Here is a 20,071-nt window from a genome sequence, read left to right on the forward strand (position 1 = left end):
TATCGCTGCATTCGAGGAGGCTGCTGTGTTGTTGCCAAGTAGTAAATTACATTTTATCTTTCTCAAGTATTTACTGACATTGCTGCATTTCTTCTTCGGTCATTAGTCAATGGGGGAAGTGTCCATCCACTAACGTTCAAGTAAACATTCAGGCTTCTGCGGGAGCACTGGAAATCGGAAAACTGCAAACCTATCCAGGTGGCTCTCGTGAGGCCCGGCCAACTTACTTGTTTGTCCATTCATTTGTCGATTCATTTGTCGATGCGTTTGAGGCATTCCAAGAGTACGTCATCTCTGCCTGCCCAGGCTGCTGAAGCAGAGTTTGCATTGTTAGTTCCACTGCTGTTTTGGACGGCCAGCAAGTGGGCCTGACCAGAAGTGCTTAGGCCTTCCAGCAACACCTCGAGAGGAATGGAACGACGCGCTCTTCTGAAGATGATGAGAACAAGTCAGCAGCGTCTTTCCACTTTTTAGGTCTTACTCGAACTGTATTGCACTGTTAGTGCCTCTCCAATTCCCGCGGGATGCATCGATTCCTGATGTGAAACCTCCCGTTATTGTAATGAATTCTTCGGCGTCATCGCGCGGCAAACATGTCCGCCGACAGAGTCTCCGCCTTTACCTGCGTTCTCGCACTCTGCGGCGCGAAACTAAGCGAAAGCGCTCTTAGCGGCCTGCCTCTAGGCAGGCAAGAAAAGCTGCAAAGAAACAAGGCCCTTGAAAGCAGCGTCCCCGTGGAGCTCATCTTACAAGAACCTCTTGGATTTCCTCGCGAGCCAATCCAAGCAGACCAGCCATATCGAGGCTGTTCTGCAAGTCATACACCTGAGTGTCTGCATTGACAACTGCCTGCACCACTTCCATCGCACATTCCCGCGCCTCGCTTGCGAGGTGGCCCACGGACTCTTCAGCTTGCATTTTCTGCCTCGCCTCCGCTGCGAGCGCCGCAATGCGGCTGATAAAGCTCTGCACTAGAATCGCCTCATCCCGCAGGTCATCCTCCCCGCCCCTCCACCCTACATGCGACCGTGGCAGTTTCTGCAGATCCTGCTGGAGCCGCTTAGTGACCTCAATGTGGGCTTCCTGCGCATCTCTCGCCAGCCGTAGCGCCGCCTCTATCTCAGACGTGACATGGACGCCACTGTTGCGGTTTCCTTTCTCGTCACCCTTACTCATTATCACAGCGGGGAGCTGCGTGAGCACCGTTAGCGCTGTTGATTGGTAAGTGAAATGCAGCTGCCGCACCGCCTCCACTGCTGCTTCTTTGGCTTGCAGGATGGCGACGACCGCAGCAACAAGCTTCGCTTTCGTGTCGGCTTGCTGCAGCAGCTTCCAGCCCTCATTAAACTCCTCACTGGCGGTTTGAATGGTATCTCGGACTTTTCGGGCTGCTTCGTGAGCTTGCTCGACAGCGTGCATTCCTTCTGTAGTCGGCCATCGCATCATCCTTTCTGTGAGGGCGGCTAGCATAGCTCCTGAGCGCTCTACTATAATGTATGCATCGCCTGCATGCCGTAGCGCCTCTTGCTGCGCAGTAGCAAGTGTCAGAGGCTCCGTCACTGTGACGGGTCTTTTTCCTCTCGTTTGCCTCTTCGCTCTCCTTGCATTTTCTACAAGCATTTCAGTCTGCCACACTTTTTCCTGCAGGTCCGCAGTCGCCTTTGCCGCTTGCCCTACCCGCTGCTGCCTGTACACGTCAGCCGCCAAGCGGACCACGTCCCCAGACGAAACGTTGTTCTCCTGCAAAATTTGCTCACTGGGCGCATGCATGGAAGCGAGGGCGTGCCTGTGTGCTGATGTGGCTTCCTCCACGTATGCCTCCAGCCTCATCCAAGCGTTGCCTTCTGCGGCTTTTCGGGTTGCCTTTGCATCGCGTGAAATTGCAGTAGCCACAAGGTAGGCGCACTCATCTGCTGTTGCTATGGCTTTAAGAGCATCCAAGTCAGGCTCTCTGAGCTGCTCCAGAGTTTTCTCAGCAGCAAGTTTCACAACAGTTGCAGCCTCAGCATCAGACGACCACTTCCTAGACAAACCGTGAGATGGGGGTTTCTCGCCCACCTCGTTTCTTGAATGCTGGCTCCTTGGAGGAGCTTCGGCCGCCTCTATGAAGTTCCTTCCCGGCCCCTTAATCCGCACGCCATTTTCGAAAAGGCAGCGCACGGCGTCTACTGCCTCGGAGGCGGTCTGTTCAAGCTGACTGATAAGTTCTTTTGCAGCCTCATCGCGGGCCTTGGCTTCGGAGCTGTCTGGTGGCGTATTCTCTGCTACATTGCGTAAGGCCTCAAGGGCTTTTACGCCCGTACTCACGGTTGCCACCCTGCTCACTTCTTCGCTGGCCGTCCGCACCTGATTCCGTGCCTGCCTCACACTCGAAAACATCTGCAGCGCGTCAGCTGTTCCCTGCAGAAGCTTCTGCTCCCTGCCGAAATGCTCCGTCAACTCGAGCATGCGGCGCGACAGGGCTTCAAGTTGCTGCCGGTCCGCCTGGTGCCGTTCCTGCGAGGGGTCGTAGGCGCAGGCGAACTTGTTCACCTCCACTCGATTTCGCTGCCAAAGAAGATGCGCGTAGAACCCCGTGAAGGCGTTTTGCGCCTGCGCCCGCGCCACCTCCTCCGCCTCTTGTGACCAGTGGTCTGCTTCTGCGGCGGCCCGCCGCAGTCGACGCTGGATAGCCGACACCACCCTCACCGCTTCTACCGACTCCACGAGGGACACGGAGCTGCCGTCGCCCCTGTCTCTGTGCAGATTGATGGACGCAGACAACAGAATCTCCTGGTCCCTGCCTGCTGCTTCTAGCAGCCGCTGCATAGCGACCAAGTGGGGTTCCAACAAGTTGCTGCTGACGCCGTTACTGGTATATCCTGCGATAATCCCCTTGAGCCCGTGCTCCAGCTGCTCTAGCCGCTGCTGCTGCGAATGAATGCTGCAGATGAGCCGCTCAGCCTCTGCTGCTGCGTCCGTCAATGTCTGCTGCGACAGAGAGAAGAAACGGTCGGCTTCTGCTGCTGCTGCAGCATATAGCAGCCGGAGATCGTCTAGGGCCCCCCGCGCGCGCGTTGTCTGCGCAACAGCAACAGCCATCGAGGCTTTCCTTAGGTCATACCTCGATGTGTGTATTTGCTTGGCTTTCTCCTGCGCCTGCTTCGTCAGGCGCCGCAGCCGCAGGAAGGCAGCAGAAGCCTCTGGTGTTCCCAGCTGGCTCGTCAGCTCTGCTGCATCTCCCTCGAGATCGATGAGGGCATCCAGATCCACGTTCTGGACAGCCTCATGTACCTTCCTCAGGTCCACTGGTCCTGAGTACAGAGGCATGCCCACCACAACAGCACTGCGTGCAGCGCTTTTCCGCGCAGCGGCTGCTGCTGGCGAGGCAAGGGGCCACGCACCCTCATCAGCCTGCAGCTTGAACTGATCTCCTCCTTTGAAGGCCGCCAAGCGATAGGCGGCAAAGGCACAGAGCACGAATAAAGCACACGTGCCGAGGAACTCCTTCCTACGCAATACGGGGAGTCCTTTCTTCTTCAGGTTTCTGCTGGAGAGGAGCTTCTGCACTTCAGCATGGTTCTCAGTCACAAATGACAGGGAAGAATCGTCCAAAGAGGTCGCAAGAAAATCATCTGTGTGGGAACCCACGATGCTCGAGGCCGCTTGAGTGTGCCATGAGGTGCCATGAGTTGCTGTGGCGGTGTCCATCGGCTTGGCTGCGCCAACAGCGCGCCTTTCAACCGCTGCTCTTCAAGCTGCTGCTTTGGATGCTCCTGCTGCTGCTCTGGCCGCTACCAGCCCTGGGGTCGCCTGCGAAGTGGCCAGGAACGCAGCAGCAGGACAAAATCCCAAGTTCGGCCGCCCGACGGTGCCAGACAGGCGGGCCGCACAAAGGAAAGCTGTGGGGCGCACGACCTCTAAGTGGCCTACTCAAATATTAAAAGCAGACTAGGGAAACGCAGCTGAGGCTGCGGAAAAGGCAGAGGCACGCTGTATGTCCACCGGTGCCTGCCGGTCCGAATCTGCCACTGAAGACGATGCCTCGCAGTGCTCGAAGCAGATGTTATAGCCTTATTCTTATTGGTTCCTGAAGTGAAAGATTCGATGTTCTGAAAAGATTAACGAGGTCGAGGTGGCCGGCCAAGTCGGCACGCTCACCATGTGGCCAGCGAGCCCTACAGTAGTTCCATGTATTTAAGGGTAACCGTTCAAATTGTTCATTATAGCTGTTTGTCACGTCAAGGCATGAACACGTAAGTTGGATCCTTCCCTCCCGCCTTGCGAGAACCCACGCAGCGGCCACCATCCTTACCCGCCAACCCCAGCAGCACTGCTCAAGTCTGTATGTTCCATGGTGAAATAGTTGCTGTTCTGTGTATCACTAATTCAAATTGTTCCAGTTTTATAATTTACTGAAAAACATAGTGTTTGAAGTCATAAGATCGATCCAGAATAGAGTACGCTCCCCGTGCTGAGCTTCGGCAGCTGCTGTCCTACAACGCTGAGAGACATGTACGTTGAAAACAAACGGGCAATTCAACAACTTTAGTGGCGCTTTAAAACCCTACTTAGATCCAAAAATATTACACATATTACTCCAGATGCTCAGGGAGATGCAGCAAGTTCGGTGTTCTCAACGGCGAGCTGGCATTGATACACAGCAATACTGATGAGAATTGCTGAGCTGCTTGCGTGGATACGACCACAGGAAAGTGGTATCATTCCATGGCATTTAAGTAAAATTGAAGGTTTTTTTCAGGCCACTTCAGGTTCTGGTCACCCCACCGCCCCCCACGAAGATTTCGGCGTGACTTTTGGGGCGTGTAAATTCACCTACAAAAGCCTCCGCGACATGAAGTAGATGCCTTTTAAATACAAAAGGAAGCTGAAGGAGTCCTATATCGGTGTCTACAGTAGAGCAAGGACGCCCGTTCAACACCCTCTTACTCGTGGCAAGAACAAGAGGGGCCCATGCTGCGACCAAGGAGAGGCCATTGCACATCTCCCCCAAACACCCGTTTTGGGGGTAACTATTGGCCAAGCAATATTTGTGGGAAATAATTGTATTGGCTAGCAGCATTTGTAAAGGTGTTCAACAGCGGACGTTCTGCGCTCAGGCCCAGAACGCGACTTACGCGTGTTAACCTACGAACAAACCCTACCCATGAAAAAACTTCCGAAGTATCTCTAACCGGATAAGTGGCTAAGACCGACGTCTGACGGAGAGGCAGAGCATCCGAAACCTCTTGTACACTCTCTGTGTCTGAGGCCCACACTGGAACCCTGGTCACCTGCCAAAGCCTTTCTATTTATTTATGAACTAGCCCTAATTTTTTTTAGATTCTTCATGTGGAGCATCTAATGATGTCCAAGGTGCTGAAGAGAGTACTGTTAGTCATAGTTTTAGTGCATGCAGTTGCACGTGTTTACCGAGGCTCAGCGCTTAGGTTCATCGTTATGTACGTCTCCTAGCCCAAGCCACCGGTCATCGAGGCAATCTTGAAAATATCCTTTTAGAATATACTTATTACGCTCATTACGCAGCAGTTCACCATGATTCCCAATTTCAAGTGGAGCACACCCGCATAGCACTCACACCTATACGCAATAAGAGGTGGCACTGTGCCTATTGCAGGCCCCTCTGGTGCTGCCTTCCGGCAGCAATAGCCTTTCTTCAATTAACATCAAATTTAGGTGCAAGCAAACACAGGGCTTTCTCAAGCTGGGCCCTGCCGGTCAGACCCAGCTTTGGGGCATAGGTTTCCTTAAACTGGAATTGGAAGTACAATCTACAAGTTCACGTAGAGTGTCTCGTAGCAGCTTATATGGCCAGTAGGACTGGTGGCAGCCAATACAAAGGCTAAAGAAGGGCAGGGGTTGCTCAAGACTGAAAGGCGCCAGCTTATCGACAAATAAAGACTCCAGGACGTCAGGAGATGATGCCATCGGGTCCGCCCACGCCGCTCCTGAATTGAGTTCTGGCCTTTGCATCCACCATCGGCGAGTTTTCCTTGCAGCTCTTCAGCTGCTGTTCGCAGGTGGTGTTCGCATTATTTCGCATCTGCCGAAAGCCTCAGAACGTATTTCGTTTGCTTTGGATCTGCGCGCACCAACCTTCAAATGGGTCCTACTTCTGTATTAGTAGCAGTTGGCGATCTAGGGTTGAGAATGTGGGCTTCACCTAAACACGTTTCCCGACACTGTGGCGTTTTTGGCCCCAAACAACAGTGAGGCGACTGAGTGAGTCGTTATTATTCATATCACAATGTTTACTTACCTGCTCATAAGCTTACTGGGAAAAGAACACTTTACTCGTTGTATAGGGTAGAGAGAAGGCACGCGTAACAGAGCAGTGTTTGAAGTACTTGAGTCATATCTATCCAAGGAGGTACTCCACGAAGCGAACCAAGTAACAGTGAGAAACAGCTCAACACAAAACGCATACACAGGATCGGGAGTACATCCATATCTCCACACCGGTTTGAGCATAGCCCCGCGACGGATCTATTGCCCTGCTCCACTCTGAATGAGTTACCAGGATGGTCTCATCTATAAAAATCAACAAAGGGGAAACTGCTGTAAGAATGTTGTAGTGGGTGCCCTGCAGCTGCAGCCACACACTATTCATACTTGGAAATGCTCTAGCCTCCACAAGAGATGGAGCATTACCATTAAAAAAGACACAAAAAACTGCCAGAGACGGCCGTCTAATTATCAAGAAAGCTACTTGTAATTCTATGCTGAAGGGCAATGCAGGTAGGTAGAGAAAAGAGACTCCGCAGCAGCTTGCATGCTGCTGCCTCAACAACCACAAAAATCCGCCTCTTACCAGCCTCGAAACCCCTTGAAACAGCTGCAAACTGGCTCGAAGAGAAATTGGGACAATTTAGTGGACAAAAAGTAGGTTTGTAAGTCTGGCTCGATGTACATTACAGTGACTGGCGAAGCGCATTGCCGTCGTGGCCGGAGTGTAGGGTTGAGACAACAGCCACTAAAGGATAGGAAAGAAATATAAAAGGAAAGCAGGAACTTGAAACTTTAAATGGTTTAAACTAGGAGGGAAGCTGCAGGAGCATTCAACTTTAGTGAATGGCTCGATGTTGGCAGACCGTAGCAGCAGCACCACGTGTTGCAGAGTGGCTTTGCTTGGTCAAGTTCAAGCTTTTGAACACAGCTCAAAACCCAATTTGAACGTTTCCGTTGTTTTTGCAAAGCTTAAAGACCTCAGAAGTGTCCCGTTGTCCACTCGAAGATGCTCTTTTTATCTCTGTACTAACCAGTGCAGCGGCAAATTTTGTCGCCAGTTTGTGGTACGTGAGCAGTCGTGAGCACGCGACGACAGATAATCTGTTTCTCCCTTCTCTGCTGCATAGGTTACTCTGTATTCTTGTCAACTTCTGACGTTTATTCTCTGGAGACTCAAAGACATCCTTATGGTATCGCTGAGCAGAGGGCGAATGACCAATGGGCACATCCGTGGCAAGAGGCCCTAGAGCTTCCCCACACAGAAAGGCCACAGAAAGAGTGGCTCTGTATTTCTCTACTCTTGTTATGGATCGCCAGACCCTCATCAGTGGCTGGCTGCAGCAGGTGCCGCCGGGGCTGTGGCTCTTCATGCTTTCATTCATGTTTCCTGCCTATCTTCCGAGCAGATAACGAAAGTTGGACAGTTCCTGGAGGCGTCATTAACTGCGCCTTTAAGGCTGGATTTCCTGCATTCCCCGCCCCCCAATTTAGTCTCCGCGCTGGACATTATGTTGTTTTCCGATGCCGCCGCAGCCAACTGCACACTGCTGTGTCCGCTGACACACGCAGACGAAGATCCCTACGGCGGTGACCTGTCGGTTGAAACACTTATTATAGACGAGGATGACACAGCTGTCCAGGGCCGCGGGCGGCGACTGACGTCTGCAGACTTCATAGGGGAGCACCGCGTAATCGCAGTAAGGAGGACCCTGTACAAGCTCCACTGCATCGAAAGCGATGGCGGCATTCTTGCTCCTTTCTTTGCAGCAATTTCGGAGCCTTGGAGTCCCCTTAATCCCCACCGGACAGGAGTACTAACTCCCGTCTCTCCCGACGCGCTGTTGTTGGGACCCTCTAGTCTACGGCCACTGGAGGACCTGCTAGTAATCCCTCGTCGCCCGTCTGCGGCATTGGCCTTATTGAACGACTTGTTGAATTTACATCGAGAGCAGCAGTGTGTGTCCATAGATCGTCCAATGTCCCAGCCACTGGGAATCGAACCCAGGGTACCAGACCGTGAACTGTTCGCGTTTCAGGGAGCGCAGTACTGCCTCTCCTATGAAGCTGAAGGAGATGCAGCCGGCGCTCGCTCAGAGTCTTGCAGTTTGGATGACGGAAATAGCTTTTTCGAGGAACGCTCCGCCACAGTAACAGAAGGACCAACGCCTGTTGGTAAGTGTGATGCGTGGCTGGAATGCATCGAGGTTGAGATGCCTAGAACTGAATATGACGGATTGACTGCGCGTACAGCAGAGCTTGAGAAGTCTTTGGTCCTAAAAAGGCAAAACGTGGTCAACGCCATTGCTAGTTTGGCTTGGGAGCGCCGCCTTCTTCAGTCGCACTCTGTCAGTTGGTTGCCTCCCCTTACTCTAACTGCGGACTCACGGCTGTCTAGGTGTGCCACTGCGTCAGCAGACTTGCAACCGCTGGTAGCGAGGGCAACTAATCGCTTGTTGAGTCTGTGCGAGGCTCTGGTCCAGTCGGTGTCTTCACACCAGCAGCATGTCTCCCGTAAAGCAGCAGCTGACGCCGTTGCTGCTGCTTTGGAGCAGCACAGCCATCTCGTGGGCGCCGTCAGAGCCCTCACTGCAGCATACGGCGACCTGGCCGTCTTCCGCGCTAGATGTGACAGCCGGGAGGCCATAAGAAACTCCTGTCTAGGGCAGACTGAAAGCAGGGGTTCTTCCGGAGGGTCTGTTGGAGAGGACCTCATAGAGGGCCCCAAAGCAGTTCCACTGGGGCAGTCTCTGGTGTATGAAATGCAGGATGAGGGTCATGAAGTTAGCCAGCCGTCGACTGTTGCAGTACCTGCCGACTCTGCTAGCAAGTCAGCGAGGCCCAGGAAAGCAGCAGCGGCTACCGGTAGGGCAAAAGCAATTAGGAAGGAGCAAAAAGCAAAGAGAGCCAAGACAGAAGCGCCGGCAAGCGGAGGTGACCTAACAGGGAGCAGAAAAGAGACAAAGGCGTCACATGTCACGAAAGCAAGTCAGCCAAAGACGAAAGCAAACACAGTCGCAACAACACCAGCAGCTGCTGCAGCTGCGAGCTCCAAAGCCATAAAAACAAAGGGAAATGCTGCGCATTCAGAGGGTAGCAGTCTTAAGAGCGTCTTGAAGAAAAGCAAAACGAAAACAGTAAAAGCGAGCAAAGATACGGACATCACGACGCCGCCGATTCCTAACTTCTCAAATGTATCCAAGCCAGCCACAGTGAAACCGAGCGACACCTCCTCTCTTGATTCGACACAACGCACGCAGCAGCAGCTACAGGGCCTTGCCGACGATTGTGAGCACGGAATAGACAGCATCAAGGGGGAACATGAATTGGAACAGCTCAGAAGTGAGAGTCATGCAGGCTTCATGCCCGCACACAGCAACATGAAATGTACAGATGCCACCGAAGTCGCCAATGAGGCTGGAGGGAGCGAGCTTGCCTGGGGATCCTCTGCTGCGCAGCCATCTGCAGACAGCAAGGATGAAGAGTGTGCCAGTGAAGAGGGAAGTAGAGGCGTAGGCACGCCCCAGTGCAGCCAAACGACAAAAACGTGCAGCAGCAAGAGCAACGGCTGCCACTGTTCCCACTGCATTCAGAGGGCTCCCCCCCGTACTAATCCAAGAGGGCCTCATGAGCACACAGAGCCCAGCTACAATGGTGCAGCTTTTGCTGAACAACCCAACTCTGCCAGCAGCACCAGTACCAGCAGCTTTATGTATGACGCACTGGCGTCTTTGCCTTCAAAGGAACTACGCCACTCATCTCGCTCGAAGGTTTTTGAATTGATCCAGAGGCAAGCGTCAGAAGCTAAAACCAGGAGAGGCACTGAGGCGTATGACTTCCAAAAGGCGTCAACCTTCCCGGGGACGCTGCCACGAGCAAAAGCAGCAGCAGCACCAGCTGCACGGGATAGAAGTAAGATCCAAAAGTCGAACAGTGTTAGTAGGAGAGCAACGACAGCAAACATGAGGACGTCCAACAGCCAGACAGCAGCACTGAACCGCTTCGGCAGCACCAGCAACGACAGGCGCGACGGCGCAGCCATTTGGGGGCGAACAGGGTATGTTGCATCCTGATGCAGTTGCAGGAACACCCTCTAGCGCAGACGTAACTGGCCGGCAACAGCTGCGGCGGATGTTGCTCCTCCAGCAGCTACTGCTGCTGTAGCTGCTTACTCTCTAGACGAGCCCTTTTTGGGGCGGCTGCCGCACGCTGGTGAAGTGCTGCACCCGCAGTGAAGCATTGTGGGTGACTGCTTGGGGTGGAAGGAGAGCCCGTGCCATTTCTGCTTGCAAGTAAATTGCTTAAGCGGGCTAATACATACAACTCCGGTTAAAGAGTAGGCAACAGGGGGTCTCGTTTCTGTATAGTTCAGGCCAGAATGGAAGCAGATGGAGCCAGTACACTTTGCCACAGCGTGCCCGCTCAGCGTTTGCTTGCTGGATCTCCAGCTTTAACTCCGTCCGCTTTTGCTGCAAGTGAACCTAGCGGTGCTGACAGGGTTTACAAAAGTACGCAGGAATGTCAAGGGCCTGAAATTTCGAAATTGATAGCTTTCGAGGCTTTAGACAGTCACGGACTTCAGCAGCAGTGTTAATTTTGAAGGGCCTGTGAGCCTAGCCCACAACTGGGCCTACTGCGCCAACTTCCTAGTCGGTACAGTTCTGACGTAAATGCTACTTAAACATTTAAAGTTAAGCTGCAGAACAGCCACAAGGGCAGGCGGAACGCGTAGTTGCAAGGCCTAAATAGAAACAGGAACTCCTCCCTCTCCTGCTGCCGCTGCTGCTGCAGCAGTACAAACAACTGCAAGCCGGTCCGCATGCGTTTGCATGCGCTCGGCAGCAGTGCTCTCCCACAGCAGCGACACGCATGTCACAGTACGCACACCTCTACAGATTATCCTCGCAGGAACCAATTATACAGCATGTGTGTAATCCTCCGCATGCTCGTATGTATGTATGCATAGTAATGGCACATATGAACGCTAACAGGCGTCTGTACATACACGCACGCGTTCCTCTGTGTATATGTAAGTGCACATGTATACGGACACGCATAAATATGCATGCATGCATTCATATACATCTGTGCATATGCGTAAAACGGTAAACACACACAAACGAGCACACTATCTCCTACAACAGCGCTGTACATAAAGCGGCATCCGCCTGCCCTAAGCGCCGCACCATATCTCTTGGGGAGCCATGCGCCATTCAAAACTGTCAAATGAAACACAGGGGAAGCCTCAATGCGAGACCCATCCGCTGGGATGCATGTACATGCGTACACCACACCGCGTGCACCACATGCACGCGTAAATGGGTGCATGCAGGCTTGTTCGCAACAGCTCTCGATGTGCATACAGAACTTTAAGCAAGCTATGTCTCACGTCTGTTCATGTGACAAGATACACACGTGTGGATACACCCTGGCCGGCCCTTCCTGCGTGCAACTTAACGCAGGACCCATTTCGAGATAGCGGAGTGTGGTGAGGGAGATATGTAAATTGAACGAATGTGGAGGTAAGACATAGTAAGCCATATGCATGCAGCGTTTCCGTCTCGGCGCCCTTCTGCCCTCCGTTCCACAAGCTTTTTCGAAACCATGCAGGCAACTGTCACATTTAAACTGAATATTTCGATTTAAGTTGGAAAAAAACTTAAATCAATTATTCAACTTAATTCCAAACAAACAATTCCGAGTGCGGACGCTCCCCCTTATCCTATTCTTGCGCCGCAGCTCTCAGCTGGCCTCCTCTGTAGCCGCTGCTGCTTCCTTTGCCCCGCTGGGAGCCCACAGGGCCCCCTCCGAGCCCAACACCGCCTCCCCAGCCGCCTCTAGGGGCCCTCTGTCGGCGTCTGGCTGCGGGATCGATCCACTGACCTTCAGCCTCCTCCTCATCTCCCTCACCGCCTCCTCTCTCCCCGCTCGGGCCCCCAAAAGGAGCCCCGCCGCTGGGGCCACCTCCACGGCCACCTCGCCGCAGCTCTCCCGACGACCGCCTGCCCTCAACACCCATTCCGCGTTGGCTCAGACCGCCGCGACCGCCACGCCCCGGCCCCCCGCTGCCCCTGGGGCGCACGAAGTCGATTCGCGCCTGAGTGCAGTCACCAGCAAAACAGCAGCAGCAGCAAATGGAAACAGCGGAAAGCATGAAAGTACACGGGAAGACAGAACAATTACACACTGCATGTAAACAGAAATATACTCATCAATCGTTGAGAATGACAGCTGGACCAACATTCTATGCGGTCACATCTGCAACTGTCCAATTCTATTCGGCCTCACTTGTCCATGCTTACTCCTTCAATTACACAAGCTGAGATACCTGACCATGAATATGAGAAGTGATGAAAATGCAGGATTTGCACAGAATGACAGAGCCCCTCACCTGTCTGCCGTTGATTGCAAGTCCATGCTCTACAAGGTACTGTGCGCTCTGCAGGCTGTCGACCTCAAAAACGATCCCAAAAGTGCGGCCGCCGGTTGGCCTCCGGAGGTCCGTGCATTGCCCGTTGTTGAAAGCAGCTAGAGCTTCATTTATAGAGCCCTTCAGCTCATCAGCGCTCAAGGTAGCGGGAACATCAGCTAAGATTATGAGGCGGCGGTGGGGAGGTTGCTGTTGCTGCTGTTGCTGGTGGGGGACTGTAGGCTGCTGATGCTCTCCTTGGGAGCCTCTTCCGTTTGGGCGGTCCTCGCCGGAGCCGTCAGCAGCCGCGTTGGGAACGGCTGGGATAGCGAAGCCTCTCTGCAAGCATTATAACCGCAGTTATCCTAACCCTTAATGGGCAAATAAGCAGACACCAATGGCGCTGAAAACAAAGGCGGAGGTGCACCAAACCAAACAGCGCGGCAGCAGTCCCCAGGTGTACGTACAGCACATGGTCTGTAACGCCTCACCTGAGCAACAGGGCGGACGTTTTGCAATACTTTGTACGCAAAACTCTGCGGGTCATAATTGTGTTGCTGCTGCTGCTGTTGCTTGCCTCCCCGTGAATGCTGTTCTTCCGAGGCTGGCGGCTTCTGTGGTGTTTGGCCAGGTTTTGGCCACTCTGTGAACACAGAGCTAGAAGAAAACCATAGACGCTTTTGGGTGCGTTGAAGCAGCTTGTATTATGCGTGCGCCTACAGCTCGTCATTCTACATGTGCGACTAACGCCAGATGAAGACAAAGTCGAACATGATTCAAGCACAGTAAAACAGCAAGTACAGTTAAGTGTGCACAGAGAAAGAAACGAAGACTTACGCGGCGAAGCCTCTTCTGTAGTATGCAAGGTTTCGTGTCTTTGCCACCGGCTGCGAGTTGGCTGCGCAGCTTTAGGGGCGGCTGGCACCTGTCCTTCGGCTACCTGCACATCCTGGCACTTCTCTCCATCTGCTATTGCCCCTTGCGGCGTCTCATCTGTGCTCTCCCCAGCCGCCGATATCTGCTGCACTGCTTCTGCCGCTGGTGTCGCTGGTGCTGCTGCTGCTGGCTCCTTCTCCGCCACAGGCTCGCTCGAGGATGAATCTACTTCCGCACGGGGCGCAACCCCCAAAGCTCCGTCGGCATGTGTCGGCTGCTGCTGCTGTTGCGGCTGCTCTTGCTGTTGTTGGTTGAGTTGTTGCTGTTGCTGTTCAAAGTGCTCCCTCTGCAGCTCCTGCTGCTGCTGTTGCTGCTGCTGTTGCTGGTGCTGCCTCTCCAGCTGCCTTTGCCGCTGCTGCATCTCCTCTTCCTGCTCCTTTCTGGCCTCTGCCGCTGCTTTTTCTGCCGCCGCACCGACCATCGCATCTAAGTAGATGAACATCTCCGTGTGCACGTACCACCCCTGAGCAGCGGTAGCAGCACCCTAGGTGTAGTGACACTTCAGCTCAGAACCGTGACTATCCCGCATCTGCTCTCCGTACTAGCGCTAACCCCACAACCCAGTGTACACACACACTCTGCCGTGTGCAAAGCACTGGTACCACGCGCCGCGGCGTACTCAAGACGCTTGACTCCGACGCTGTAAACCCTTAACCCTAGGCTCTCAGTCCCTCATATTCTGACGCATGCACTCACAGCTCTGGGCGGCTTCATCCTCGCGAGCAGGACTGTCTGCGCGAACTCTCTGCCTGGAGCGTCTTTGGAGTGCTTGAGACAGCCTGTGACGAGCACCAGAATGCCTCCGTTGTCAATTTCTTGAGCCTCGATGTTGCGGATGCGGCATGTTGCTCTGTCGAACTTTAGCTGTTCAAAAGCCGCAGTGATTCCCTGCAGTCCGCTAGCCCGTATGCACGGCGGCTCCGATGCACATCCTGAGTCCAGGTCCGAGGACGCACGGTCAGATATGCGGTGCATCTGAGAATATGCATAAGAAAGAAACAAACGAAACAGGCCCAGCTCGGGTTGCTTGTCAAAACCTCATTAACCCACCTCATCTATGGAGGCGCACCTGCAGCACCCAGCTATCTTCATGTCAATACAACAGCAGCAACAAAAGCAAACCAAGGAAAATGATGCGCTGCTGTTCCCGGCGCAACTGTTGCTGCTGCCACCGTTGCAAGCGACAGGAATCACAGTGACGTGCGCACGGCACCACACCAAAACGAATTTTATATTGTATTCCTCCGCTACGCCTGTACCTTATTCATGCCCTGAGGTGCACGTGCACCCATGGACACGCAAGGCAGCCTCTACGTATGGATAGGCGCCGTTGACAAAAGCCCAGTGTACGTACGCCATGTAAAGCCCTCCGCCTCTGCTATGTGAGCACTTGCTTACCTTGGAATCTTGGTCGTAGAACCGGTAAATGTCTCTCGGGTTCTCGTGCAGCATGAGGTAGTACTGGTAAACGAAAGCGTGAGCTATTTCCTGTGTACAGACCATTGCCTCTTCCTCCGACGCTGCGATTTGCTGCTGCTGCTGCTGCTGTTGTGGCTGCTGCTGCTGTGGCTGCTGCTGGTGTGTGAGCACCGACGACCCGTGCAATGAGGAGCCATGGGCCGAAGCGGCGCTGTTGGGAGGCTGCATAGATTCAACCATAGCACACAAAGAGAGCGGCGATTGCGCCAACTACAGTCACCAACTTCGGACCCTGCATGCATGCACTGCGCAGAGTTCAGTCATGTAAAGGCCCTCAGATATGCCCCGCGCAAACCTACGGAAAGGACCCAGTACTAGAATGGACAAAGACGCGCAGGGCGCCCGCCTGTGTCGGCTGCCCACTGCTACTTGGGCATCCATAACAGCAACATGAGCAGCGGCTGTTCAGAGGTTAGTGAGGTCGACTGACCACGGCATGCGGGAAAGAGCCAGCCTGCTGCTGCTTCTGTTGCTGCGGCGCTGCTGCAGCAGTGCCTACTGCGGCTGGGTGAGCATAGACATCGGCCGTGGTGTAGGCGCTGAGCTGCTGGTAGGCCTGGGGCACCCCTGGTGCAGTGTCATACTGCTGGGGATGGGTGAAGGCGGCGGGCTTGGCAGGGTCTGCAAAGGGGCTTGAAAAGGGAGCCGAGTTCGCAGTGTACACGGATGCGCTGGTGGCAGGCTGGGCATGTGCACCTCCTCCAGGGTGTACGAAGCCAGTGTGGGGGCTGTGAGCGCCCGCAGCTGCAGGGGGGACAGCATAGGCCGACATCTTGCGGTTAAATGGGTAGACAATGTCTGGGGAAATCGTCAGACACTAAAACGGCCTAACTAAGAGCCACAGTGAACACCACACGCGACGCAGCAGCTGCAGCCAACCTGCACTGACTGCCTCGGTGGTGAGGGCGCGCGGCCGCCGCAGCTCGACATGCAGGGTCGATACAGCTGGTTTGGGGCCCTGTACCGAATCCTCAGCTTAATAAAGTTTCAAATTTTGGTGTTTTAATCTTTTCACACACGCAGAGTCAGCCGCACCTCTTCCGCTTCCATGTGTACGCCCACCTGTTGCTTATGCTCAGCATTGCTGTTGCGTAGGGTCGCAAATATGACACGAGCTAGCTGCCAGTTCCACTCATTTAGAAAGATTCTCTCGATTAATATCCAGAAGCCCACAGAGTGGGCTGCTATGGCCGATCGCATCACGCTTTCCCCTATTCTCCAGTCCCCCCCACTGGATATTGCTTCCTCTCTCTCTCAGTGTGTTGCCTTGTTCTCCCAGTGTGAGATCTGCTGCAGCTCAACAGTTAGATGGAGCACTTGGTGACTCCAGAGACTCTATACGTACGAACGACTACAGGAAAACAGGCATGGTCCTCGTAGAGTTACTATTCTGCAGATGCTTTGTCAGTGCGGCATACATTTTGCCTTTCGTGCTCTTGAGATATCGTCGACCCCGTAGATGTCGCATATGAGCTGCAGTGCCAGAGCATGCCTGCCAAGTTGTCGCAGCAGCAGTCGTTTCTTCCTCGGGTGGTGTCAGAAAAGGCACTCACATCGTGCTGTTGGATGGCCAAGAGTTGTTGAAGGTATTGAAACAAACGCAGCTGAGCTGGTATTTCCTATTAGGTACTTCATGGGCCACAAAACTGAAGTGGTATGGGTTTTTCAATGCGATGTACATTAAACGGCCCTTGATTCCAGGGTGAAGGGTTTAAGAATACCGGGATAGCCATTACCAGACAGAAGAATTATTTTGGCGTCTGATACCTTGCTTTTGGTTTGCTGTTGCAGCCGATGTCTGAATTTGGTAATCAGGGAGCTAGCTATGCTGTGTACGTGGACTCCAAGTAGAACATACTTTGTATTACCGCTGCATTTTTTTTTGCAGTCCACTGTTAAGCTTGCGGAGCAGCTCAACAATGGACTGCTCGAGGTGCACCAGCTGCATTTCATCGAAAGCAGCAATGCCCTTGCGCTATTAAATGGGGCATTTACGTGCGAAATGACCACCTTGCATCCCTAAACGGCGCGTCTTCGCACACGGTTCCACCTGCAACATTTAAGCAGATAAACTCCCAAAGGTATGGATTCCCATTACCGTTTCGAAAAGCCGGTGCAGAGACACCTCACGTGCAGCCGTTAACCTTCTGTGTGTGAGGTGTCTGTGCACCTTTTTTCGAGGCGGCAGTGGAACCCATTTAGATACCTTTGAAAGTTATTTTGATCAAATTTTGCAACTGGGGCTGTACAGAACAGCATGGCATCTATGGATGCATGATGCAGTATGTTCCATGTTTCGAAGTGTGAGTCATGGGGTTGATATTACTGAAGCATGAGCAGGGATAACAGTACTGGGGGCGCGGCGCTATATAGTCGCAACAAACACTGGTGTGATAGTACGCTTATGGAGGTTCATAATTGTTGTTGTGTTGGGGCGTCTGCAAGCTCCCTGGTTTGACAAGACGTCCTGGATTGTGCATGTAATGTGGCTCGGTCTGAAGTTATGGGGTGGGCTCACAAAAACAAGATAAATTGAACTGATCTCATCACGGTCTATCTTTGCCGCTTTCTACTGGCTTAAGTTCATTTGCTGCTTTTGCAACTGAGGTTTAGTATGATCTGGCGATGAGATGAACGCTCGATGTTGGAGGTGGGTTCCATGCAGGTTTGCTAGTTTTGAAGAGGCTCCTTCCCTACAGAAAACTGGAAGAACGCACATTTGCTTCATTTTAATTTGTATGCACTTAAATATTCTCCTGTAGGAAAAACCGCATGCCTTTGTTGGGTCGGCGCAGCAGACTCTGCGGGGCAGCAGCCCGGTCCACGGTCGTCGCTCAGTGGCTTCCGCCTGTGCTGCTCCTGAAGAAAACGTGGACAGAACGACAAAGTTTGCACTTTATACACATATACGTGAACATCTTCCATTCACAAGTGCCTGTTGAATATGATTTTGGCCTTTCAAGGCTCTCTTAAGGGGGATTTGGCGCCGCACCCCTCCATTGATCCACCGGTCCTCCCAAGTGGCTCGTTGCCCGTTTAGAGTTTAGCTATTCTGCAGTGTTTCTCGTTTTGTCTCTGCTCTGCTTGCTCGTATTTGAGACTTCTTTGTATTTTCCGCTGACGGGGGGGTTCCTAAATCGGTCCTCCGTCTGGCGTTTGCCTTTTTCATTCCCTTGTTTTCAGTAGCGCTCAATGGCGAACACAGCAGACCTTCCGTGTTCTGAGCAAACGAAGTGTATTTTCGTTGATCCTTAGGTATGGCGAGTGCTGAGACACAGGCCATCTGCTGAGTCGCGCTGCCTACCACCTTTGTCTTTTTCGACGGCTTTGCTGCTACTGCTCCATTGAGCTACTGCGTTGGCGTATCCGCCGCCACTGAGTCCACCTTATTTGTACGCGGTGCATGTACATATACGTCTGCATATAGATATAAGGCAACTGCATCTTTTAGTGTCACCTCCTCTGTGCGTTGCCCTGCTGTATTTGGAGCGTCCGTACCGAAGGGGAAGGCGGTTTGTTAAGCCCCCCGCTGTGCGCATGCATGGGCCAGAGAAGGGAGATATTGGACCAAGAGATTTCTTCGAACAAGAGAGTGAAGCGCGTTTCCGTGCATGCATGCTCCTTTGAAGTGCTGAAGTGCACCTTACCACCTGCTGCGACTGGCTGCAAGGGCCCGTTTCAATTATATGGGTGGACAGACAGCTCCATCTTGTCTCAGCGGCAGTCGCGTTGTTCAAGAGCTCCCTCTGTTGTACAGGCCGCTGTAGAGATGGCTGAGACGGGGCTTTGCACCCATCGCCCCAGCGCTGCATGTGGCGTGTTGCCTCTTCCACCAAAAGCGCCAAAGAAATGCCTCTGTGGGAAAATATGCAACGCGGAGGGAAGCGACGAAGATAACACGCCAACAACAGCCCCCCAAACGCCGAGCTCAGGCGAGAGCTCCGACGCAACTGCGCGGCGCACAAGGTGTCTAGGCACACCACTGCCTGACAAGAAATCCCTACCGCCAAGCCGCCAAGAATGCGACTCAACAACAGCCCGTGAAGAGCAGCTCTACTCCACCCATGCTCTGAAAAGGAGTGGCAGTAGATCTTTGGACCATTCTGAGTGCCCAGAAAGCCAGAACATACAAATAACGCTAACTCCTGCTGGGCCTGAAGAGAACAGTGGCAACGGTCCCTCCAGATCCAGCTGCACTGCAGCAACGTCCCCCAAGTTCGTTGGTGCGAGTCACAGTCAAGTAGGCAGTCAAAAGCCCGCGCAAATTAGTGCTGCTGGCTCTTGCGAAAATCCGGTAAAGGCCAAAGAAGCGCACGGCGGGGAAGGCGTGTGTGTACTAATGGATAAAGGGGACCACCTCCAGCAGCTACTGGAACAGTACAACTTGAGGAGATCTGCCTTTGAGCATAACTGCAGCCAGAGATATGACAGGGTGTCTGAAACCACGCGCCAAAGACGAAAATGCAACTCCATGTGGAACATTCGTAACGGAGGCGGACAAAACCTGCAGGTGCCCGCTTCACATTCGCGCAAGAAATGCCAAGACGGAGATACAGCCGAATTGACTTCCTCGTCAGGGGAGGAGGCGATATTTCGAGGACCAGAGGAAAACGCAACAACCAGAGAAGAAGGGCTTTCGACTAACGACGGGGGACCGCCCCGGCGGTCTAAAGGTGGTGGTCACCGAACCTTCCCATACAGGCAGTTTCACGTGCATCATTTCTTGCCGGAACCGCAAAATAAAGTGGGTCTGTTGACTCACCCCACGCCGGCACAGTTTAATAAATACCCCAAAGCAAGAGGTGTGTGGTACGACCCTCATCGCAACCTTGTGCGGACTTGTTGGAAGGAAAACGGGAAGGCAAGAACTATGGGATTTCCTGTGAACAAGTTCGGTCTGGAGGAGGCGCGCACTTTAGCCGTTGAATACCACTATTACAAATGCCCAACAGACCCTCTCCCAGATGATCTCCTGTCTCTTGTTCCCAGAAAGCCTCCTCACGCCTATGGGTGGTGTTAGCT

The 20,071-nt window shown here is 53.2% G+C and overlaps 4 protein-coding genes across 4 annotated transcripts; 2 read left to right on the forward strand and 2 right to left on the reverse strand.

Moving 5' to 3' along the window:
• Positions 1-741: 741 nt before the first annotated feature.
• ETH_00028915 (uncharacterized protein) lies at positions 742-3,690 on the reverse strand (the record flags this gene model as incomplete). The annotated part of the gene is made up of 1 exon (XM_013374225.1): positions 742-3,690. The coding sequence occupies one exon, from the start codon at positions 3,688-3,690 to the stop codon at positions 742-744; it is 2,949 nt and encodes a 982-aa protein (XP_013229679.1).
• Positions 3,691-7,736: 4,046 nt separating this feature from the next.
• On the forward strand, positions 7,737-10,298 carry ETH_00028920 (uncharacterized protein; the record flags this gene model as incomplete). Its single annotated transcript, XM_013374226.1, has 1 exon — positions 7,737-10,298. The coding sequence occupies one exon, from the start codon at positions 7,737-7,739 to the stop codon at positions 10,296-10,298; it is 2,562 nt and encodes an 853-aa protein (XP_013229680.1).
• A 1,649-nt stretch (positions 10,299-11,947) lies between these two features.
• Positions 11,948-15,821, reverse strand: ETH_00028925 (ras-GTPase-activating protein binding protein, putative; the record flags this gene model as incomplete). The annotated part of the gene is made up of 7 exons (XM_013374227.1): positions 11,948-12,322; positions 12,617-12,973; positions 13,126-13,277; positions 13,472-14,033; positions 14,267-14,545; positions 14,969-15,211; positions 15,480-15,821. The coding sequence occupies 7 exons, from the start codon at positions 15,819-15,821 to the stop codon at positions 11,948-11,950; spliced, it is 2,310 nt and encodes a 769-aa protein (XP_013229681.1).
• Positions 15,822-18,818: 2,997 nt separating this feature from the next.
• ETH_00028930 (uncharacterized protein) lies at positions 18,819-20,069 on the forward strand (the record flags this gene model as incomplete). Its single annotated transcript, XM_013374228.1, has 1 exon — positions 18,819-20,069. One exon carries the CDS (start codon positions 18,819-18,821, stop codon positions 20,067-20,069), a length of 1,251 nt encoding a protein of 416 aa, XP_013229682.1.
• Between the last annotated feature and the right edge of the window lie 2 nt (positions 20,070-20,071).

The sequence above is a fragment of the Eimeria tenella genome, genomic scaffold (genome assembly GCF_000499545.2).
Source record: "Eimeria tenella Houghton genomic scaffold, Eth_scaff2, whole genome shotgun sequence".
Classification (NCBI taxonomy): Eukaryota; Apicomplexa; class Conoidasida; order Eucoccidiorida; family Eimeriidae; genus Eimeria; species Eimeria tenella.